Genomic DNA, 25,221 nt, shown 5'->3' on the forward strand with positions numbered 1-25,221 from the left:
TTTACCTTAAGTTTATATCTAGTGTGTGCTCATGTATTGTTGTGGTTGAAGCTGAAGTATTTATTGACAGGTAGGACATTGTAGCAGATAATTTTATTTACTACACTTAGGTCAGATAAAAGATGGCGAAGTTCTAAGTCGTCTAAGCCCAAAATTTCGAGCCTGGTGGTATAAAGTATTCTGTTGTGAGCAGAGGAGTGGAGGAATCTTCTCACGAAGTATCTTTGGACTTGCTTAATTGTATTAATGTCTGATATGCAGTGTGGGTTCCAGATGATGAGCTGTATTCGAGAATAGGTCTAGCAAAGGTTTGCAATACAAAATTACCAGCTACCAAAAATTAGGATGACAATTCTTAATGCCTTTTTGGCAATGCTATTACAGCGAGCTCTGGCACGTCGGTCATTAGAAATGAGTACTCCTTGTAATTGTTACCCTGACATGGCACTGTCTTTTCAATAAAGTATTTTTTTTTAAAAAAAGGAATGAGTACTCCCACGTCCTTGACAGCGAGGGTCATCCATGAGGTCGAAGCTGAAAACGTCAATAAACGCCGGCTTTCACCTGCTTGTTTCTATTGCCTGAATGAGAATCCTTCCCCACGTGTACATGCAGCGCACCACGCGAAAGGCAACAGAAACAACACGCCACGCGACTTAATTTCACCACGTCAACCCGCCCGCCACGTGCAGACCCGTGACGGTTTCCGAACGTTCCCTTCCACCTCCCACCCCCAATTCCCGCCTCCTTCTCCTCATCCTCCAATCGCATACTCCCCCCCATCGCAGTGGGCGGGGCTCATCGTAGAAGAGCGCCAGGGAGCAGAACGCTCGCCTCATTTCCCTCGCCCCGCCCCGCCCCAAGCGCAAAGGGAAGCCAAACTTCTCCTCCTTTCTTTTTCGCCCCGCCCCCTTGAACTTTGCCCCGCCCCGTGCAGCCAGCCGGAAGGATGCGTTCCCGGAAGTTCCGGCGGGGCCGTCGCTGTGTGGGGTAAACAATAATGGCGGAGGCTGCGGTGGCCCCCGGTGGTGGCGGAGTAGCGGGAGCGGCAGCCACGGCAGCGGTTGTCACGGCTTCCAGCGCTGGCGACTCCGCCACCACCCTCACCACCACGGCCTCCAGCCTCCCCGCAGCCGAGCCTCAGCCACCGTCCGCCGGAGCCGGAGGGGGAAGCATCAGCTGTTGGACGAAGCAAGTCGCCTGCAGGTAACGTGCTGAGACGAGGGCGGCTGATGGCGCCTCCGGTTCCTCTTTCGTCCCGGCCATTCCCGGTCCTGACTCGCCTTTCTGGGAGTCCGTCGACGCGCTTTCTTTCCTGCTTCCCTCGCCCTGAAGACAAAAGCAGACTTCGGCCTCCGCTTAAGGTCATCTCCGACCTGGCTGGCTGGCTTTCCCTGGCATATTTTGTCCCTCTTTTTTTGCATAGAAGAAGCTGCTTTAAATCGCGATTGCGCTCCCTTCTCTGCAAGTCTTGGCTGGTTTGACTTTATTTTATTTTATTTTATTTGAGTTAATGAAGCCAAGCTGACATCCGCAAAAAGCTCAGGGAAAAAGGGCTGTGCGAACACGGTGGAGACTGGCGGGAACCTGGCTCTGCCTCTTTTGTTTCCCTCGGTGTTTTTCTCCCTTTTGGGAGCTGGCTGGATAGTATTATTATTATTATTATTATTATTATTATTATTATTATTATTATTATTATTATTGCTATTCTTATAATGTACTTTATTCATTAAACATGAAATTCAGCCAACAACATTCAAAAATGCATCACAGATACCATTGACTGGTGCTAATGGTTGATACAGTTTGCTGCCAGCATCATAGGTATCAACCAAGTACTTTCTTATAAGATATTCCGATTATTATTATTATTATTTACTTCATTAAACATGAAATTCAGCCAATAACATTCAAAAATGCATCACAAATACCATGACTGGTGCTAATGGTTGATACGGGTTGCTGCTAGCGTCCTAGGTATCAACCAAGTACAACAACAACCACAACAACAATATCCACCCAACGTTTTGCTTTGGTTACTACTTCCTTACAGCAAATATTCCCTGCACTCTCTGGAGTCTTTTATATTTCTCTTTCTTCTCAGCCCTTCTTAAAAGTACCCCTGTGGATTCCTAGGCATCATTCTGGGCAGTTTAAGATTGCAAGTGTCCTTATGCCGTTGTTGGTATCTCTGCCAACAACCTAACAGTACTGCTCCGTCTTTTGGGTTTTAGTATTAAGGTTCCCGGTTTCTCTCTCTCTCTCTTTCTTCTTCTTTGATGCTGCTTCTCTTTGACAAGGCAGCTGCAATCAGGATGTTTATTAGGTGGAAACTTTTAACATTAAAAGTAATCGGATTGTGCAAGCCGCTTTGTGATGGGCAAAGTTAAAAAAGAATTGCCCAGTGTTTGAAACTTCAAATTGGAATGCATTCAAATTGCTAACGGATACAGGAAAGTATTAAAAATGGGCTAAGTTCATTTTTAGGGTTTGATCTTGTATAGAAATGGTGTACCACTGACTTATTGTGCAATGTAGTGTATTTTGTTCTCCAGTTTGATATTGTTTAGAACTCTTTTCCCCTTCCTTCCTTCCTTCCTTCCTTCCTTCCTTCCTTCCTTTCTTCCTTTTTCTGTCATGTTTTCTTGTTTCAGAATCTAATAGAATTACCAAAAAGTCCCAAAAGCCTGTTCTATTAATGTATATTATTATTAGCCTTGAATAAATGTTCATTATCTGTTGCTTTTTATTGTTTATTTTGGCTTTGGATAGTATATTTTTCTTCCTTGATTTTGATTTTTTAATTACTTGCAAATTATGAGAGGGGCAGTTTTATAAATCTCTTAAATAAATGCATAATCTAATAAAATAAAGTTTGAACTATCAGTAAGATTTGAAAACAAGAAATTAATATATTCAAGGAAATAATGAGTATTATCTGCAAAACTCAAATCAGTAAGGACCATATCTATTCTTTTTTTATTTTTGAAACAAGAACACATAATTTGGGAGAACTCCCAGAATCTTGTTCTGCAAATTTTTGCAACTTTTAAGTCATCAGTGGATCCAATCCAGTCTTAAAGGCCTAATAGTTTACCTTAGAGTAAATAGATGAGAATTTTGTTTATCCTTGTCAATTTGAATGCATTAAATATGATTTTGCCATAAAAGAGAAGTTGATATTTTTAACTTCCAGGAATGGGATATAAATGGAGAAATTGTACAGAAAATAAGTATCTCATCCTATTTCTTGGCTTATTTATATATTTTTGTAATTGTGGGAATTAGCCGTAATTAGATATTTTAACTGATGTTCTGGATTATATCTGAACTTCTTTACCATCATCAGTTACTAATTGGCATTTGTGAAGGTCATCTGAAAATGTTATGAATATTCAACTGCAAAATATGCGAAACTTTGTTGCTAGGCTCACTGCTGATGTGCCAAGTTAAAAAAATCTAAATGTAAGGAGAATATGCACACACTGTATTAGAGGGAAGAATTTTAATCTGGTTCCATTTTGTTCTTTGATAATGTGATGAACACTGCAAGTGTTTTTCTCTTTTTCAAAATATACAAAAATATTAATTCAGTGCTGTGTATGGCTAGAAAACTTCATAGGAAATCTGGATAATGAGACACAGAATTTTCAGTTTCTCTTATTCATAAATTATAGGTTTAAACATGCATGTAGAGATTTTTTTCCTCCCCACTTCTGTCCAAGATGAATAAGCTAAGGATGGATTATTTTGGAATAATAGATGGTTCTATTTTTAACCTGATTTTGGCTCTAATGAATTTTGGAAAGTGTCTCTGATCCTGAATCTTTTAGCTACAAGTTTGTATTTAAATTTATATTGAGTAGGTATTCTAAAATTGAGCATACCTTAGACATCATTCTTTTTTTCTGTCTCTTAAATTATTAAGTTAAGGTCTCTGGTTGTGGTCTCTTGGTTTCTAGTGGCGTGTATAACATTAGTTGGTTTCTGATTCAAAGTAGTCACCCACTGTGAATCTGAATAAAGAACAATGTGTAATAATTAAGTCAGGAAATAATATAATTTCAATACCTTAAGCATAATTTCCTATGAGTGTTTATTACAGACTGAATTGGATACAATTCCCTGATGTAAATAGCAAGGCAGCTTTTCCATGCCCCAATGAATGCATAATAGTCAGGTAGCTAAAATGGGTCACAGCTAATTAAAGGGTATAGAATCAGAATCTATTTCACTACTCTTCAAAATTGCTTTAAAAAAAAATCACATGCAATTGATTTAAAATGACTACATCTAATGAACAGAGGATAAGAATCATGTTAATTATGCGATGTCACCTCAGGCTAAAGATTTCCTCTCAGTGAAATTGTTAAAAACACGAGATTTTGCTATGTTATGGGTTCACTTGAGGCTGTTGTTAAAATGAATTGGATTTAACCAGCTGGCCTAAAGCATCTGTACTGAATACATGATCAGGTTTGGAGTAGGCGTTGTTGAAACTCAATCTGTACAGGTCAAATTGTACTGCACAAAAGATTATTTAAAAGATTAACTGTTCACTTCATATTTGACAATTGTAACATTTACTGAGTCTGGCCTTGTGTGTATGTGTCTCATTATACTCAAACACTATATGAAAAATGCTGGGAAAACCCGTCTTCAAAGAATGTGAGGTGAAAGCCATGAAAACTATTTACATTTTTTCAGTTTTATAAACATAATTAGTGTGTTTTTATTACAAATTATTTGCTCTACTACCATCTCATCTTATTTCTAACTTTCCCTTACCCAAGCACGTCTATTTCCCCATTGCTTATCTGTTAACAAAAGAGCTTTACTGTACATTATTGAGGTCATTGTAGAATCTAGCAGCAAATGTGCATGATCAGATTAAAGTAATGAAATCTCTGCAGGCAGCACATAATCCAAGTTAATGTTTCAATTAAATACAAATTAGAAACAATGGAGTGCCTTTCACCCTTGGAGGTATTGTGTATTTTAAAATCCCAGACTGGTTATTGCTACAATTGTTTTGATACTTGTTTCTACAGAAGAATGTGATTTAATAATAATGTAGCAAGTTTGACATAATATGTTGATTCAATGAAAGGAACCTCCTAGTTTTTTTATGGGCTGGAGATTGCCATTGCAACTTTACAAATTAGGCAGTTGCTCTTTTTATAAATGACCTTTGTGCAATCAAACTGTTTGTAGTACATGAAGGGGTAAAACAGATTGTTTCATTGTACTGATGTGTGAAAATAATTTACTGTGTATATGGATTTTTTTTTAATGGATGACTAGGATGGGTTTAAGTGACACATCCATATGTAATACATTTTAACTGCGAGTGTCCCAGTTTACCTCATTCAGACCTTGCGCTTCACAGCACCCAATGATCCCTTCATGCCCATCCGGATAGGAGCATAGAAAATGTTATGGTGAGCTGCTGCAAACTTTTTTTTAAATTGATTATATGCCACCATAGAGCTGCGATGGCGAAGTGGTTAGAATGCAGTATTGCAGGCTACTTCTACTGGCTTCTGGCTGCCTGCAATTTGGCAGTTCGAATCTCACAAGACTCAAGGTTGACTCTGCCTTCCATCCTTCTGAGATGGGTAAAATGAGGACCCAGATTGTTGGTGGCAATAGGCTGTTTCTGTAAACCGCTTAAAGAGGGCTTATATACTTCACAGCGGTATATAAGTCTAAGTGCTATTGCTATCAAGTGATTCTTGACTTCTAGTGACCGCATAGACAGATTTTTCTCCGTGATGGTCTTTTAGGCCTTTCATTGTTCTTGCCACTGAGTCCATCCATGTTGCTGCTTTTTGTCCTGCTTTTTTTCTTTCCTGCCACTTGTTTTAGAATTAAAATCTTTTCCGGGGAGCCAAGTCTTCACATAATGAGTCTGAAGTAGGATAAATTTTACTATTATCTGTCAATTAATTTTCATTGAAGAGATTTTGTTAGAGAGCAAGATAAAAAAAAGTAAAAGAAACCCTGGTAAATGAATAAACAAGCAAACAAACAAGAAAAAGAGAAGAAAGTTATAGAGAAGCAGCTTTTGATCCTCTTTAGAGCCGTTATAAATGCATTTATGTTTTCCTACCTGTCTCTATAGTTACACCATGATTCCTTTCCATATGCCACTCTTTCTGATATCAAAACTATCGTGTGTGTGTGTGTGTGTGTGTGTGTGTGTGTGTGTGTGTGTGTGTTCAGCAAAAAATCTGTAAAATAACTGATAAATGTAGTTTTTGTCTTTTCCTTAATCGGGCAAAGTCAATTTTGCCCTCTCTGCAAATTCTGTCATTTTCACCAACCATTCCTCTGTTGTGGGTGTTACACAGTTTTTCCATCTTTGTGCATATAATAATCTCACTGCAGATACTACCAGTATAAACAAAAGCAACCTTCCGTTGGCCTTTTCTAGTCTGTTCATTAGTCCCAACAAAAATACTCTTCTATTTTGAATATTTAATATTAATCTTTAAAATTATTTCTATATGTATATTTGAATTAAAATGCTCTAGCTTCTTACAAGTCCACCAGGTATGATACAATGGCACTTCATGTTTTCCACATTTCCATCATAAGTTTGAAGTACCTTTCTGCACTCTATAAAATGTTTCTGGTGTGGTTTTACGGTAGTTTTAATGAAATTTATTTAATACATAGTCTGAATTTAAATAAGAATAGTAAACAATGGATGAGCCTGAAATTTTGTTACTAATTTTGTGGAGAATCTGACAGGTGTATGTGAAATACTATCAAGGTGCAATCAGTAGTTACATGAGCTGTACAAAATGTATTTTTAGCAATGGCCAATGTATTGATCTTAATTAAAAGAATCACATTTTTTTTCCTTTTTAGAGGATTAATGCAACTCTATTAAGCAGTGGCTTTGAAACATCCTAGCTTAATAGAATATTTGGAATATTGCATCCTAGCAATTCAACTGCTGAAGAAGTAGTAAGAAATTCTGCACTTAGGGCATGATCTCAAGAGCGCACATGTAGGTGACAAAGGTAGCATTATTCCAGCAGACACTGTATCCCAAATACGAGGTAGCTTTTGGGGAGGGATTTATCTGATTTCTTGATATATTTTTTTAAATTCACACAATTCTCAGTAAATTTCCAATGGAACTGAGTTCTCCTGTTGGGAATGACTCAGGCCCTCATCATTTCAAGCTTAGACTATTGCAGTGTGTTCTGCCTGGGGATGCCTTTGAAGGCTGTGTAGAAACTTCAGTCGTGATAAAATGTTAGCTGCCCACTTCCACGTGAGTAAGAACCATTTTAACAACATAACGCTTCTTTTATGGGCTTCTTTTTATCACTTGCTAAATGATGGTCCACTCAAATTTAATGTGCCAGTGTTTATATATAAAGCCCTATTTAGAAATAAAGTGCTGGAATGGCCTCTTGTTGATTTTTTTTCAGGGACCGGGTTTAAATTTATTGTGAATGTTTTAACTGGCATATTTTGAATTATAGAAGATGCATATTTTGAATTTTAAGGGATTATGTTTCATGCACTGTGGATTAGATAGATTTGAGATTAGGCAGTATATATATTTATGTAATAAACTTGTAAAAAGTGCCATTTAGTGGGGTATTCTGAAATCATAAAAATAAATTGTCAGTTACATTAAGTCTCATCAGATTAAAGTGTCATTTGATTAGCAATCTGAAATGAATCCCCCCCCCTTTCCTTTCACTTGGTTTTTTTCATGATTGTAAAGTTTTATTTAAATAGTAGGGATACTGTCTTTATAATTGGTTAATTTTAGATATGCAATCAAATTATTCTTTGGGAAACATTGATAAAAGTGAATTAAAAATTAATATGTTAAAATTCTGTCTCAAATTTAGCTCTTTGTGCATTTCTTCAAATTGCAGCTAGATGTTTAATGATGCCAGTAGATTCAGGAGTGTTGAAAAAAGTGCTATAATATCTGCTTTTAGGAAGAGATTTACTGCTTTGAGCAAATGTATTTTTAATTGATGGCAAAATTTGTTTTGCTGCATGAAAGAATAGGGTATTTTACTATCCATAAGTCTGGATTTTATAGTTTTCCCACTTATTTAATTAAGAAGACCTTTTGACTTTCTATAAGATAGGGAACTTTTTAAAAATGAAGAGTATTTTTCATACTTGGGAAATTGTCTTTCAACTGATCTTTAGGAACTGAAGCTGTACTTATTCATTATTATATAATACTGACCCTATTGTGTACAGCTGTCTGACATATTTTATATTCAAATATGCTGTTTCAACCCGACAAGTATTCCAATACTGTGAAATCTTAGTAGAAGTATTTCAAGTTCGAATATAGGATTGGATGTGTCAAAGTACTTCTGATAAGTTTGTGTCAAGCTTGAAATATTTTGCACATCTGTTCTATTCCGTGGTTTTCTTTTTCTGGCTGGATTTAAAAAATGATATATCTGTTTCTATTAGCTTTTCAGTTACTAATCATTTGCAAGTAGCTGTATTTTAACAAAATAATGATGATTATTAAGACATGGCATGAATGACTTCAATAAAATGCAAACCTGCATTTAAAAGCATAAAAATTGCAGTTTAGGGTGGAAGGGCAAAATTACCAGAAGAATAAAAAGCAAGAATCAGACTATGTAGACATAGGCTTGATTGATCAGTTATAGCTTCAGTTCACTTATTAATAAGTTCTCTGGTGAACTGTTCATCTAAAGCACCCATAAGCAGCCAAAAAACCAAAAATAAGTAGCATAATACAAAAAAATATTAAAATCTTAATTGCTCCATAATTCAAATATCTTAACATTTTGAAATCACGGAATGTCCTACTCAGGATTATAGTAGGTTTTCTTGAGACAATATTCTGTAAGTGTTGGATATTCCACAGCTCTGTCTGATGCATACCTGCCTCTGGAATCCATATGTGAGGTCTTTTTTCAATATAGGTTTATTTTCTACAGAGAAAAGGAAATGCAGACAATTTGATACTAAATAGACTTCATTGATTGTCCATTATTAATGGTATCATGAGCAGTAACAGATTTGTTACTGGTCAGGAGCGTGTTCTAAAAAGAGGTGTTTTCTAATAAAGAGTCACTTTTCAGAGTGAGATGGGTGTCCTATAAATTTAATAAATAAACACAAATAAAATTAGACAACATCCAGTTCCAGCATTCCTTTTCTTCTCATAGAAAGTCACTCATAATGCTTATTCCATCTTTACAGGTAGTCCTCAACTTATAACAATTCGTTCTGGGTTTTTTTGTCATTAATCATTGCGTTCATAAATCAAATCATCCCATGACCCGACCCGATTTTATGGCCACTTTTGCCATAGTGTAAGTTGAGTCTCACAGTTGTAAGCACAAACCCAGATTAACCAATGGCATTTTTTGCCAGAAATTAGCACATAACATAGCAAATCATGTGTGTGTGTGATGCCATAACCCAGGCATGTCAAACTGGCAGACCATGGGCCAGATATGTCCACATAGGCCACTCGCCCCTTGGCTCCGCAAAGGCAAAAAAATGGCCTGATATGGCTGGCGATGCAATCGGGTTTGATTCCCATGCCAAAACCTGTTACAAATGTTAGCCAGTTGCCAGTCATCCCATGACCATGCGGTCAAGCAGAGGTTGTAAGTTCAAATTTAGGTTGCAGCTGACTTTTTGGGGAAGTTGCCTTAATTTGAATAATTATTAAGCAAAAACGTATGGAGGGGTACCTGTTACCCTCCTTGCGATTCCACAATTAAGGGTAAGAGGACTACAGACACTTTTGCAAATGCTCCACTTGCATAGGCACAATAAAAATAATATCGCCCCAGATTGCATAAACGTAATGAGTTCCTGTCACAAACCTTCATTTTTATTTTTATTTTTTTGCAAATGGTGGAGGATGCTCAGGATCAGCATCAAGACTCAAAGCGATGTTCCTCAGGAAGTTTAACAACTAATTTGCAAGGAGGGAGCTAGACAGCTAAGTACCAGCTCTGCTACCAACAGGCTTGGTGTGTGTGTGTGTGTGTGTGTGTGTGTGTGTGTGTGTGTGTGTGTGTGTGTGTGTTTCATAGATTTTCACGGGTGTAGGTATGCTGGTCTTGTTGTATTCGGGTCTTTTCCCATGTAAGATTGAGATTGTCTTGGCAACGTTTCGGCGAGGTTTCACTCGCCATCTTCAAACACCAGCCTGAAGATGGCGAGTGGGACCTCGCCAAAACATTGCCAAGACAATCTCAATCTTACACGGGAAAAGACCCGAATACAACAAGACCAGCATACCTACACCCGTGAAAATCTACGAAAACGTGTGTGTGTGTGTGTGTATGTATGTATGTATGTATGTATGTATGTATGTATGTATGTATGTATATATATGTAGGCAGCTAATGCCAGCCAAACTGCCTTTTGCTTCTTAATACGTAACAAATCACATTTAAAAGATACCAAACATTTTGAGTGCTTGATGAAAAATTTAATATAAAATACTATACTATACTATACAAATACTTATACTGTCACTACATAATATGCAAGCCTCTTCATAGATGACATAAAACTACACAGTGGACACCTAATACCATGCTATGCAGGAAACCCTGTAGATTTCCTTGCATACCTACATGCTTCCCACTTCCACTTGGGACACACAATCGACTCTGAATCTGTGGTCATGTTGTACACTACAATTAGATTTGTTTTGACAAAGATGCTCAACTGATGGCGACTTTACTTGCTGCTTTTCTAGAATTTTTATTATATTTCTAATATCTTTGCTTTGAAAAAATAATTTGAGATATTTTATCTGTCTCAATCATCTCTCTCATTTAGTCTTTAGTTTCGTATAATATATGTGGGTATATGCATAGTTTTGTATTTATTTGTTTATTCATGTTTATGTAGTGTATAGTGGAGGTGGTGACCCTTTGAGAGTTGTATGCAATGAAATTTCATTTTAATGTATGCCAATTAGTGTACATTCAAAGTGACAATAAAGCTGTTCTGTTTGTTCTGTTCTATTATTTGACTTAAGTCATCATGTAACCATGCCCAATTTTATGATCTTTTTGCCACAATCATTAAGTGTATCTGGCTTTGCTTGTTGGAAGCTGTTTGGCAAGGAACCCTAACTCTGTTATATTTTGCTCTTAGAGTGTTAATTTCTGAATAAAGCTTGTGGTAGTTTTTTTATAATTTGACCATGCTCATCTGGTTTACATGCTTTCTTTTGAATTCTGCATGGCATCCTACCTTATTCTTACTGATGTTTATTTTGTATAATTTTCTTAGAAAATGATTTTCAAAGTTTGAATTTAGTGCTGCTTTGCTGCTTCATTTTATAATAATATGAATCCTGCAACAAAAGGGCATGCATTTTATTCAGATAAATATAAATCCCTCTCTAGGGCAGAATGTTTTCTTAAACTACAAGTAGTCCTTGAGTTACAACAGCAACTGAGGCCAGAATGTCTATCGCTAAGTGGTTGTAAACTGTGACATCATGTACACTCATTACTTAGCAACGGCAATCCCAGCAGTTCCAGGCAAGAACTGTGGAGCACAGGAAATTCTACAGGCAGGAGAATCCTGTTGGCTTGCCACTATTAAGTGGAGACAGGTGAACAAGCAGTGGGAGAGGAAGCAGCTTCCAACTTCCTGCTGGCTTCCCAATTGACTTTGCTTGTGGAAAGCCAGCAAGGAACCCTGGAAACCACATGTTCGCATGATTACAATATGTGTTTATGATATTTTCAGTCACACACGTTAGTGGTGGTGATTGGTTTAGGTAGCTGTAAAATGTAGCTAGAAAAATCCACGATATGCCAATTATCAATACTAGAGCCCATAATGACTAACGTGTTGAGTTTAGCACTCCAGAACATTAGGATTATTATTCAGGAGTGTTTGTAATTTGTTTTCCATCGGGCATGATGGAATGCCATTAAAATGACATAATAGTCTTTCTGGCTCAGCCATATTTATAAATTTATGTCTTTCAGATATTTCATGCATGGTGTTTGCAAGGAAGGGGACAACTGCCGTTATTCCCATGACCTCTACACTACCCACTCTGGCATGGTGTGTAGGTATTTTCAGCGAGGATGCTGTGCTTATGGAGATCGTTGCAGGTATAGAAATGCTCTATGTTTTTACAAGGAGCAAATTGCCTATATTTATGGCTAGTTATCCTCAGTGGCTTTTTAAAGAGATAAACAAGTTTTAGTTCAATGAATGTGATAAAATGTGAGCAAGCCTGATCATGGAAGTTGCACATTACTCATTTCAGGTGTTACCACCAGTGCTGATGTAGTAGCAGCATTACTCAGTATAGTGGAAGCAGCCAGTATTATTATATTTGTAAGAACAGGATTGTGATTTGTGGTTTCCCATCCCTGGGAATCTTCACGTAGTGTGTTATACAGATACATTTTGTATTCTACAGAAGCTGGTGCAGATACTGAGAAAAAGGACTGTTAGGCAGAATTTTAATCATAAACTGAACTTGGAAATATAATGTCAATGTGAGACAGTAATAGCTACTGTGTTTATAACTGCCTTCTAATTGCCATTTTCTGTACAGCGCAAAACTTTTATAGAAGCAATTTAGAAAGCAGGATCACAACAAAATAAATATTTTACTGCTGTGTCCCATTTCATTGTAGCTTTGCCTAACCTGATACCTTCCATCTGAGATGCCTCTCTAAAGTCACTCTAATCCCCATTATCCATAAATGTAAACCATACTGCAGGTTGCAAAATATGTGGAGATCAACAGGAGAGAGAAAATTGATCATCTCTCAAAAGTTCACATGTCTAATCCAACAACTATATTAAAGCCCCATAAAACATTGAAGTTATTTTGTTTTTGTTTCCAGATAATCGATTGGTGAACAGTCTACATGTAGAATAATAATGTATATATTCTTTAATGCAAATGCAGTCATTGCAAAGGGGCTCAGGAAGAATGATATATAGTACTCCTACATGCATGCAGTTTAATTTCTTCTATTTTTTTTAATCTTCTGATGTAAAAATAATATATATATCAAAACACTGGATGTGAAAATATATTTAAGATGAAATAATTGGAAGCAGAGAAGAAAGATAATTCCTAGGGTAGAATCCGGTACTGCAATGAGTGGAAGTCCACAAATATGGGAATGCAGATTCCTTTTCTCTCACTGACCTTCAGAATCTGCTTTAGCGACCTTTTAGAACAGATTTTGATTTCCCAATAATTGCTTTCTCTTACTGATCAAAAAAGTTGATAAGTGGATTATATCTCTCACATATTTCCCCCCCCCCCCAAAGGGCACTTATATCTGATGGCTCTTCCAGCAGTGCTAGAGAAAATATTTACCTCAGCAAGCTTAACAAGTCACTTCAAAATATATTGTCAAATAACTACTTAAGGCCACTTCAAGTATTTTAATGGGGCTCTCTTTCCCATCCCATTTTCATATGATGCATTTCTGTTTCCTTGAAGCAATTTATTCCAACTGGAGTTCACATAGCATTGTTTTTGCAATTTCTGTCTTTGCTCCTGATCAGATATGAACATACTAAGCCATTGAAAAGAGAAGACACGACTACTGTGAGTCCAGTTGCAAAAACCTATCCTTCGGCCTCAACGGATGTGACCCCATCTCCTGGAACACTTGAAGTGAGCAGCGGTGAGACTGAAGACAAAGAGCTGGCAGCTGCAGGAGCTGGGGCTGAAGATTGGGTGAATGCTGTGGAGTTTATTCCTGGGCAGCCATATTTTGGTCGTGGTAAGTTGATTCCTTGTAATAGTGATAAATGTTCATTGCCAACTGCGACTTTTTTGTTGTCTCCCTAGACTTCGTGTCTAAGCAAGAGCTGTATTCATTTGAACAGTTGTTCTGCTTTGTGTTATAAGCTGCCTTATAATAAATCAAACACTGATTTATGGGGTTCCTTCCCAGTCTTGCCACTGAGGGCAGTGCCTCCCTATGGCCCATTTAGTTTAGCCCAATTGGTCAGCCATCTGTTGTGGTCTGAAGGTGCCAAATATTCTAGGAGGCTTTTAAATTGCATATTTATTGAAGGAAGGTCCACTGAAGTCGCTCATCTAAAAAAATATATAAAACCCTATACATAATATAATAACAAATGAGGGATGTGGGCAGCAAGAGGAAGTTATATATGCAAAATGCTGCTGCAGTCTCCAGATTTTATCAGCTAGGAGGCATTTGATTTGCCTTTCTGTGTCATTTGCCTTTCTATAGTTTAGAGATAAATAAGAGAATACACATTTGTCCAAGTAATTTATCCCTCCTTTTATTAGGAATATTTTCCTTATCCAAGTGATTAGATGTTCTTTTTAAGATTGAAGTGGGTTCATTTTGTGTGTGAAGTGAAAAACATTGTAGCCTCTGAAGATCACAAGGACTGGAAACATAAAGTCTTTTTATCTTTAGATCCTCAGCAAACCACCATTTACAATAATACAATACAATAGCAGAGTTGGAAGGGATCTTGGAGGTCTTCTAGTCCAACCTCCTGCCTAGGCAGGAAACCTTACACCGTTTCAGACAAATGGCTATCCAACATCTTCTTAAAGACACAGTGTTTCTTCTCTGAAGATTAAGTGTAATCTTATACGAACAATATCTGATATAATTTATGGACTGAATGCAGAATTGTTCATTTGTACTTCAAAGTGTATCACTTAAAATATCAGTTCTGAGGATTAGGCTTCTTTGATTCTTCCCTATGTCCAATTTTTGTAGTGCTTTGCTTAATTAAAAATACGGCAAACACGTAAGCTTGCACTTTTTATTATTTTAGTTCTAAATATTTTAGTTGGTTCTAATAAATGATCACCATTCAGGTGTAATTTTTGGAGCTTTTGCCACATTTATAGCAATAGCAATAGCACTTAGATTTATATACTGCTTCACAGTGCTTTACAGCAGGGTTCACTATTAAGCTGATTTGTGTTAACTTTGGAAAAGACAACTGAAATGCTTCATTTTCTGGTTTTCTACTACCAGATACCAAAATCCAAACATCATGCACTGTTTATAATCATTGAAACTAATAATAACTGTCAATACTTACCTCCCCCATGGTTGTCCTTCACCTAGTAGTTGGCTAAACTTTTAAAAGGTGGTTCTTTTATATGTCACTCTGCATGCATGCAAAATCTGCACATTAGCATATCCATGCTTTTCATATGCAGTACAGTATATATGTTGGAATGGACCACTGAACTAAATGCCATATTTTTCGGAGTACGTACTGGAGTATAAGACGCACCAAGATTTTGAAGAGGCAAATTTTTAAAAAAAGTTTTTGCACTCTGCAGACCTCCCAAAAACCGCCCATTTTTTGTGAAAACCGGTCCATCCATCCCCCCCCCCAAAAGTGGCATGAATAGCCTTTAGGAGGCTTATAGAATGCTCTTGAGAAGGGGGGCAAAAATGAGCAAAAAATGGCCCGTTTTTTGGGGGAAACGGGCCTGTTTTTGTCAAAAAAGGCATGCATGGCCTTTAGGAGGTTTATAGAGTGCTCTGGGGGGGGGGCAAAAATGAGCAAAAAATGGCCCATTTTTCACTCATTTCTGTCCTCCCCAGCCTCCAGGAGTACTCTGGAAGCCTCCTAAAGGCTCTGCACTGCCATTTTGGTGAAGGGGTAGGGGGTTCGGGAGGCAAAGAAATGCTGTATTCAGTGTATAAGATGTACCCAGATTTTCAGTCTGTTTTTTGATGGAAAAAGGTGTGTCTTATACTCTGAAAAATATGGTAAGTGTGTTTTCACTTCCTTCGTGTTTTCCGAATGCATTAAAAAGATCTTTCATGTTGTTTCAAATAATTTGTAAGATGGTAGTATTTTTGTGTGGAAAATGAGAAAGAGTGATAGAAGACTGACCTATTTTCCTTAAGTAAAATCATTTGTATGTTTTACATTTTTAAAAAAAGGGCTACTCAGGCTTTACCATTCAAGAATCAAATGTTCTATGTCTCCATTCTGATTGCTCCAGCTGCTCCTTCCTGCACTGAAACTCCTCTGCAAGGAATGGTAATTGAAGAGGAATACGAAAAACAGCAAACCAGCTTAGAGATGAAGAAACAACTATGTCCCTATGCTGCAGTAGGAGAATGTCGTTACGGAGAAAACTGCGTATATATTCATGGGGATATCTGCGACATGTGTGGCTTGCAAGTCCTCCATCCCGCTGATGCTGCACAGAGATCATTACACATAAAGGTAAGTGGGTAAAATAAGTGAAATAACTAGTTGGCTGGAAAAAACACAGAAACATTTGAGTTATTGCAAAGGGTTTCTCAGGTCCAGAAAAGAGCAACAAAAATGATTGTGGGGCTGGAGGCCAAAACGTATTGAAGAATGGTTACAGGAATTGCATTATTCTAATGAATAGAAGGAGGTAGGGAGGGGACAGACGGACATGATAGCACTGTTCCAATATTTGAGGGGCTCCAGAAAGATGAGGAGGACAAACTTTTCCAAAGCACCAAAAGAAAAGGCAAGAAACAAAGGTTGGAAACTAAGGAGAATATCAACCTAGAGCTAAGAAGAAATTTCCGAACGGTGAGAGCAATTAACCAATGGAATAGCTTGCCTTCAGAAATTGTGGATATTCTGTCACTGAAGGCTTTCATAAGTGATTGGTCCAAGAAAACTCCCAGATTGTGTGCCTGCTCTTTTGGGGAACAAACCCTGTCCAGAACAATTTCCATGGATCCCAAATGTTTCTGTACTTACTGTATTTCTGTCTCCTGCGATTCAGTCTTAGTCTGTCCATAGACTGGGGATAAGTTTGAGTGCCATCAGTATATTGATGAAATGGAACCACAAACCAATGGATTGTGTTTCCCAATAACTTCAGGTAAATATTAAGCAAAGATGGGGGAGAGGTACAGTCCCAGTGTGTCCTGCAGTGAAATGCCAAAGACTCGATCTATCTTTCCCAAAGAAGAATTGGAACTGGCCACTGCTGCCAAAGTATGCTCCTAGTCACCAACCTTCAGAGAAGATCCAAAAGGATGCTGTGGTCCAAGAGATTAAATACCACTAAGACCATGATGGCAAACCTATGGCATGTGTGCCAGAGGTGACATGCAGAGCCCTCTCTGTGGGCACATGCCCCATCGCCAGCTGGCCTTCGCGGGTGCCGGAAAACGCCCCCAAAACAGGCTATTTTGGGGGCCATTTTCAAGCCGTTTTTGGCCCGAAAACAGCAGAAAAACGGTCCAAAAAAACGTTCAAAAAACAGACAATGTACACACCCTCCAGCTGGTCTTCAGGTTTTCTGGCGCATGCACACGGGCACGTTCCACTTTGGGCATTTGGTGCCAAAAGGGTTCACCATCACTCTGCACTAAGAGGTCTAACAGGACCAAGAGAGAAGCATCCTTTAGACCTGTTGCAAAGCGATTAAGGTTGCTTCTGTGCTGTATACAACTGAAAGCCTGAATACAACTGAAAGAATTCCAGATAAACCATCTGATCCAGAATATCCAGGCAGCAAGATGGTTTCTGCACTTGATCATTCTCGTTTTCCTAACTCTTCCTTTGAGGAGGTGAGATAAACTACTTGGTGGTATTTTGCTTTCTAAGATATGGATTCTTAGAAAATAAAGTATTTTCATAACCTGCCATCTGTGTGGGACACATAATGCTATGTTTCCCCTTTGAAATAGATTGGAGCAATAGTTGGGAAAATATGTGTTTTAAGTTAACCACAGACTTTAAAATATGAGAAACTCTTTACAGCTGACAGTGTGCTTATCATTATTGCATACTAAACATCAGTGAGAATCTGATATGAAGTAAATTTCAATGATAATACGAAGGACCAACTTTAAAAATAAAAAATGGAAGAACTACAGACAAAGCAAATCAATAATAAATGTTTGTGAGAAATGATAGGATTCTGAATATCCTTCTGAAATGTGCTAATAGCACATTTTATCCAGCTCCTACCTATAACTATATGTCATATTGTTATGGTCAGTAAATGTTAAATGTGATTATCCAATTCAGGTTACGTCATACTTAGAGGGATGAAATACATGATTATATCTTTTACAGTGCTGGTCTTCAAATGAGAATGAATGAATTTCAAGATTTATATTAAAATCAGTGTCCTCAATTTAATTGTATAGAAGTCACAACACAGAAAGAAAATACAATATCCTCGTACACAATATGTATATTTTCAGCTTACTCACTGCAATTTGATAGTTATGTTTCATTTCCATGGATTTGGAGGGGTAAAGGAATAAAAAGCTCAACTATTTCTGAATATGAGATAGTTTGACTTCCTGTTGCCATTTTTCATTTACAATTTCTTCTAGTAGATACAAATGGAACTTAATTGTGGCTAGATACCATGGGGTTGTTACATTACATGCATTTTATTTATATATTACCAGTCTTGTTTCTGCTGAAATATAACCCACTTACAGTAAAAATGTATTTTATTTCAGTATTTTAGTTGTTTCTGTCAGAAGAATTAAAAAAAACCAAAACAAAGACAAGTCGCCAAGAAAGCAATATAAAAATTAAAATATCACTCATTCTCATTCTTTCCATGCCAAGAGTGGCATTTTATAATCTGAAACACTTAAAGGAAAAAAAATGACATTTGAAGTTGACAGAGCAGTGATGGCGAATCTTTTCGGCACTGAGTGCCAAAAAGGGAGCCCACACGCTTGTCTGGGCCGCAACCTGGAAGAGGAGCTGCCCAGGGCTCATGTGCACACCTGAAAATGAACTTCTGGCTTCCAGCATGTGCTCCAGCCAGCTAGTCTTCCAGTTACTGGAGCTCATGTACGCGCATGATGATCAGCTTGCCTTCATGCATGCGGCAATGCTGGAAACTGGAATAGCTGGTCTTCTGTTTTCCTGTATGAGCATGTGCGCCAGCTATCTGATCGTTGTGCACACATGCATGCCAGAAACCCAGAAGAGGAATAGGTGCCACTGTATGTGCCACTCCGGGGATGCATGCCATCGGTTCGCCATCACAGGAGTAGAGCATTGTAGAAGTTGTAGACCTCTCAAATACTTTCACAATTTTTTCCCCCTCTCACTTTGACTTTATGATCAATAGTGTCAGTTTCTTCTCCTTTCCTTCACAGTCTTGCATCGAAGCTCATGAGAAAGACATGGAGCTCTCTTTTGCGGTTCAGCGTAGTAAAGACATGGTGTGTGGCATCTGCATGGAGGTGGTATATGAAAAAGCCAATCCCAGCGAGCGTCGATTTGGGATTCTATCCAACTGCAATCATACTTACTGTCTCAAGTGCATTCGCAAGTGGAGGAGTGCTAAACAATTTGAGAGCAAGATCATAAAGTGAGGCACTTCCCCATGTCCGTTGTGCTTTGTTTCTTGGGGAGAATTAGTATTTTGTGTGAACTGGCAACTTCATCCCTCTTTCATCCCAAGACTGCGTTAAATACATAAGTAATGTTATCATTCAGCATTGAGGGGTTTTTATTTTTTATTTTTGGATCAATTTTCTGACCTCAGTACTCTTGACTGGTCAGCAAGATCCACTGAGTTTGAATGTTAAGTCATACTTTTTTGTTGTTGTTAAATGGAAGCAACCTGCTGTTCTGTTGGTTGGTTGCTATACAAAATCACTTGGGTTCAAATGGTGCAAGAGACAGAAACTCGAAACATGTGTTTCTTAAGTCTTTTCTCGTTCCTTACTGAGCCAGTGGCCCATTCCTTTTTAAAATCTGCTTGGAGGAAAAAAAAAAACCAAACCAAACCAATATGGACATCCAAGAAAACAAAAGTTACAAAAATAAATTTATTTATATCTAAAGAAAAATGAGTCTGTGTGTGAAATGTTTTTCCCCTTCATGTTCTTTGAAAACCTCAATCAATGTCTTGGGTTGGGGGTGGGGTGGGGGGCTTGAGGGGTGGGGGTGGGGAGTTTTAAATTGTTTAAAGAAATGCAATAGACCTGACAGAGATACGATAGACTGCTTGTAAAGGTGGTTGTATGTCTGTGCTGGGAATGGCGCCCCTGTCATGTAGAATTTTGCAGTGCAGTCTGTTCGTTTCCCAGGTCCTGCCCAGAATGTCGGATCACATCTAACTTTGTCATTCCAAGTGAGTACTGGGTGGAGGAGAAGGAAGAGAAGCAGAAACTCATTCAGAAATACAAGGAGGCAATGAGGTATGAGCATTGCAGCCTCGAACCGAGTTTGACTACGGAGGTTAAAGGGCGTACATGGAGAAAAGTGTTACCTGAAGTCCTCTCATGCCTCTTTCCCACCCCACCCCATGAGATGCATCTTTAACCACGAGCAGATGCATGCTGCGTACACAAGTAACCTTTGTGCCAACTAGCCTCATGTGCTGTTCCCTTGTCCACCCGGTATACAATTTAGTCATAAAATAATAGCACATTTTATTCTGGAGTGTTTCCTCTGCATGCACTTATCCATACGCACACCTTTTCAGTATGCACATCCACGTAATCCACTGTGTTACATATGTTAATTAATTTAACATGGTTTCCGCAACAGTCTTACTTTTTTTTTTTAAAAAAAGTCACCTGGCTTATAAAGCAAATACAGTACTGAAAATCTGATTGGCTATGCTGTGAGTAAGGGTTGCGATATTTTCCTTTCCAGCAACAAGCCATGCAGGTATTTTGATGAAGGCCGTGGGAGCTGCCCATTTGGAGGGAACTGTTTTTACAAACACGCATATCCTGATGGCCGCCGAGAAGAGCCCCAAAGGCAGAAAGTGGGAACTTCAAGTAGATACAGAGTAAGTCCCACTGCTTTTGTTGACTTTTTTGTCCCCTTTGCAATAGAAAGATAAGTTTTGAAGTAGACAATTGAAGATAGCTGAATAAAAAACTATTTTGACCTACAGGATGGGGCAGGGGGGGGGGCATCAAAAGAATAACTTTGTGGAAGCAAAAACTTCATATCCTCTTGTAATTTTTTTCCTTCACTGTTTTTTGACATTTTTTTTAAATCATGAAGGGGTAATCAACCTAAAGTCTGGGATTATGTAATGGGCATGATTATATGTAACGTAGCCAAATCAGAGCAATGCTGATACTTATATTTTTATGTTGAATGAAGTTTCTTGTAGGCTGACTTGAAATAGTAGTTGATTATTTTTGTGAAATGTACATTGTTCTACATACACATTAGCTTAGTGCTACTTAGAATAATGTAGTCCCAGTTGCTAAATGTCTACTTTAATTATAAAAGGGTGGATAACAATGTAGCTTTAATATTTTTTTTTATTTTAAGAACAATCAAGTACTCCTCCCTTGAATGAAATCGTATCAGAATTAGCAAGAGAGTGTTCCTACCAACTCTAAATTAGTAAGAAAAATTGATGAAAGCCTGAGTGTATCCCACCCGCTAGCCTGGAACCTATTAGGCCTCTATTGAGATCAACTAAGAGCTTAATTATCCCCTTCCATCATCCCTTGTTTGGTGTTTCTTGAAAGTGCAGAAAATGGATAGTAATCAAAGATACCTCCTATTAGGTAGATTGCAATTTGCAGGCTTGTTATAATGCTCTGGTATTTGTCTGTTTTCAGGCTTTATCTTTGACCCAGGTACACCTTGCGTGCAAGTATGCAGAATGTCTGCCCAACAGAAAAAAATAGTTGTAAAAAATATCAGGATCACGGTTATATTTTTTATCATCCTAATTCCTTGCACCAGTATCTGTAGAGATTTTCTTTGACTTTCAGATACTGGTAGCATTACAGAGGCAATCTTGACACTCTAAATCAGGGGTTTCCAACCTTGGCAACTTCTAAGACTTGTGGACTTCAACTCCTAGAGTTCTTCAGCCAGCAGGCTGAGGAATTCTGGGAGTTGAAGTCCACAAGTCTTAGAAGTTGCCATGGTTGGAGACTCCCGTCCTAAATAATCCCCCTTTGACCGAGCTTTCTCAGTTTTATTCAGTGTTTGATAATGAGGAAGGAGGACTATTGGAACACTAGTTGTAGGAATCATCTAGGTCTAGGTTTGTTTGGGGAATGGCACTCAGGTGAGGCCAGTAATTCTGCTCTACTTATAGGCTCAGCGGAGAAACCGGTTCTGGGAATTCATTGAAGAGAGGGAGAGCAGCGATCCCTTTGAGAATGATGAGGATGAGGTGGTGACCTTTGAGCTGGGTGAAATGCTTCTCATGTTGCTGGCGGCAGGAGGCGATGATGACCTAACAGACTCCGAGGATGAATGGGACTTGTTCCATGATGAGCTGGAAGACTATTATGACTTGGACCTATAGCACATTTTTGTGGTGTTTGGACTGTCTGCTCCATTTCCCCCCCCTCCCCTCCCAGGCAGTAGCTCTTTTTCCTGTGGTGTTGTGGCAGTGCCTGTGTTTTTCTCCTAGGCAGGCCTATCAATTCCAGGTGCTGCTGTTATAATAACTCCCCACCCCACTCCCGAGATCTGTCTCCTTTTCCCTCCCCTCCCTCCTGTCCCCTTCTTCCAAGCCCTAGGAGTGTGTTTCTTTTTCTGTTAAACAAATGACTTAAAATAAACCTTTAAAGCGTTAGTTTTTTTTTTTTTTTGGTAAAAATGAATTTAACTGTCAGACAGTTAGATTAGACTTGTTGCTTTATATCTGTATTCCTGACAGGATTCACCCAGTTCCAGGGTTCAAATGTTTACAGGACTTCCATACTCATCTTTAAGAGCCCAGATACAAACCTGAGAACACTGGCTGTACAGCAGGGGGGGATGGGCAGATGTTGGCCAACTGCCTTGTTCCACAATAAAGAGACTCTGAAAACCAATTTTCCTACTTCAGATTTCAGGCCAGCACATATTTTCTTGGCTGGCTTTAGCTCCATTCCAACCCCCCCTCTCATGTACATGTGTTCATTTGTGGTTTTGGTCTCTTGTTTACTTGCACATTTACTATTTACTACTGTGTAACCAGAACCAGGTGCGAATGTTCCGGTTTTTACTGTTCGGCATGAAAGGCAAAATGTGTTTGTGTGTGAAAGGAGAACTTTCTATGTATGTATATACAAATAAAATACAGAGTTGTATCCCAAGGGCTGGGCAACTTGGTATATGTGTGTATTAAACCCTTTCCCTCTATTCTTCTCATTCCCTTCTTTACACAAACCTTTTGGTGCATGATATCTTAACATTCAACTGGATTTTGAAATGAATGTTGTGGTCTCAGCAAATTCTGTGGAAATAGTCTTTAAAACAACTAATAGAGTAGACACTTCCTTATTGACACCAGCACTCCATTCTCTTCCTAGTCATCCTTCTACTCCTTTTGGGTGTATCTGAGTCACACAGGTGTAGGAATATTGTTAAGCCAGAATTTGGACCAAATTATCCACTTAGGGGGTAACACCATATTGGGGTTCTTGTACTCTCTTCATCTTTGCAAAACTGTAGAACAGTGTGATAATTAATCAGAGTTAAAACCACGAAATCCCTCTCTCTCTTATAAGGATCCTTGTTGCCTTGCAGAACACCTGAGTTCGCTAAGTAGCTGTACAACATGCATGTTGCTACATTATCCATAGAAAAAAAGCAGCCAGGCACCAGTTCTGCTAGGAACTCTTGAGGTCCTCAAAATCTTTCTCCCGCTTTTCCCCTCCCCTCTTCAAGGGAATTTTAACTTTCATTACATTTAATGCTGCTGGGTTGTCCTTGAATTGTTCTGCTTATGTCCTTTTAGATTGCATTTCCTTTCACTTTTAATTGGAATCAAAATATGTTGCTGAAGTCTGTGTTACTTTGCAGCTGCCTTTTGTAAGAAGCACTTTTCCCAAATAAAAAAGCAAAAAAAAAAGTATGATCTCTGTATTCTTGAGATTTTATTGGGATGGGGGCAGTGGTGGGATCCTACCAGTTTAATAACCAGTTCGGTGATTTCATGCTTTGCATGCTCAGTTTTGAGAAAAAGTACCATCCGCATAAGTGCTGGGGAGGAAAACAGCGGAGGTGCGGCAATCCGCCCTGCCACGTGACTCAGCTGAAATGATATAGGTAAGTTAAGCGCACGGGCCCACATCATCGTTAGAGCGAACCAGTTCACCCCCAGCTGATGGTTGGAGTACCAGTTTGTCTGAACTGGTAGAATCCCACCATTGGGGGGGGGGAGATCAATTCGGGAGGCAAAAATGGCTTTTTTAAAATTTTGCAGCAACTTGAGTATCAGCATCAATTTCTATTTAAACACTATAATAATTGCAGTGATCTAAGGTAACCTACCATAAATCTACCTGGATTATTAGATTAGGACAATTAATTTTACCTATAGATCTTCCAGGTTGTCACTGTGAGAAATCAGCCTTATTATCTCTGAATAAATCAGATGCCTTGTTTAATGGATCTAATTTATTTTGTTCAAAACAATTAACAGCTTTTGGGACACCTATTTTAAGTAAAGACAAAACTGACAGAAAACGCAGTATTCTCAGTGAATTAAAATAAATGATTGTGCTAAGTATATTTGTGCTCAGTATATGATCTGATCCTTGTAAGCTATTAAGATGAATTGACCCAGTAATATCTAGTGTATTCCAAACCTCATTTCTTTTAGCCTTTCACCATGCTTCTGTTAATGTAAATAGCCATTAAAGACATTACTTTCTCATTTCAACCTTTCATCATTTTAGAGCTGAATAACCTTGGAAGAAAGGTTTTGGCTTTAGATATGGAGGTCTAAAGAGATAATGGGCTTTATGGCTAGAATTATAGAAACTCACTCCAACAATGAGTGTATTTGACCATACAAGTCTGAATAATCAGAGACCTTTCTCTACTCACATGCTCCGCTTGTGGTTGTAATAGAATGGGGGAGGGGGGAATGCAATACCCCTATTTGGGGATAAACACTGTCACATGGATTTCAAGAAAGCGAGTGTCTGGCACACACTCGTGTATGTTGTTCTGTGTAGTTCCATGCTCCGATTTAATAATGCGTCATTAATTTAATGTAACTGATAGAACTAGCTGATAGCCGATAGGATTACAGCTATCTTATAATATCAGACCAAAGCACTCAGAGAACATTTGCAAAATCCCTATCACTTTTTAAAATCTGAAATTGAAATAAAATAGCACTAGAGGTATGAAGGGCTGAAAGACTCTGGTGGGAGCTATGAAATGATTTCTGAGCCTCTGAGATTACATAAAACTTTCTAACCCTATATTGTGTGTTATTTGTATTTAGAGCTAGATGTAATGAAT

At 38.3% G+C, this 25,221-nt stretch overlaps 1 protein-coding gene across 2 annotated transcripts; it reads left to right on the forward strand.

Moving 5' to 3' along the window:
• The first annotated feature begins 965 nt into the window (after positions 1–965).
• On the forward strand, positions 966–23,818 carry MKRN1 (makorin ring finger protein 1). Of its 2 annotated transcripts, none has more exons than XM_087723006.1 (8): positions 966–1,206; positions 12,009–12,137; positions 13,561–13,781; positions 16,016–16,242; positions 19,140–19,354; positions 20,079–20,189; positions 20,650–20,788; positions 22,070–23,818. In XM_087723006.1, exons 1-8 carry the CDS (start codon positions 1,001–1,003, stop codon positions 22,280–22,282), a joined length of 1,461 nt encoding a protein of 486 aa, XP_087579132.1. In that variant the 5' UTR covers positions 966–1,000; the 3' UTR covers positions 22,283–23,818. The 2 variants fall into 2 exon arrangements, with proteins under 2 accessions (XP_087579132.1, XP_087579133.1); XM_087723007.1 differs by having other exon boundaries at positions 20,079–20,122.
• The last annotated feature ends 1,403 nt before the right edge of the window (positions 23,819–25,221 follow it).

This window comes from Thamnophis sirtalis, unplaced genomic scaffold (genome assembly GCF_051295495.1).
Source record: "Thamnophis sirtalis isolate CommonGarterSnake01/CBP01778 unplaced genomic scaffold, rThaSir2_p1.2 scaffold_9, whole genome shotgun sequence".
In the NCBI taxonomy this organism is placed as follows: Eukaryota; Metazoa; Chordata; class Lepidosauria; order Squamata; family Natricidae; genus Thamnophis; species Thamnophis sirtalis.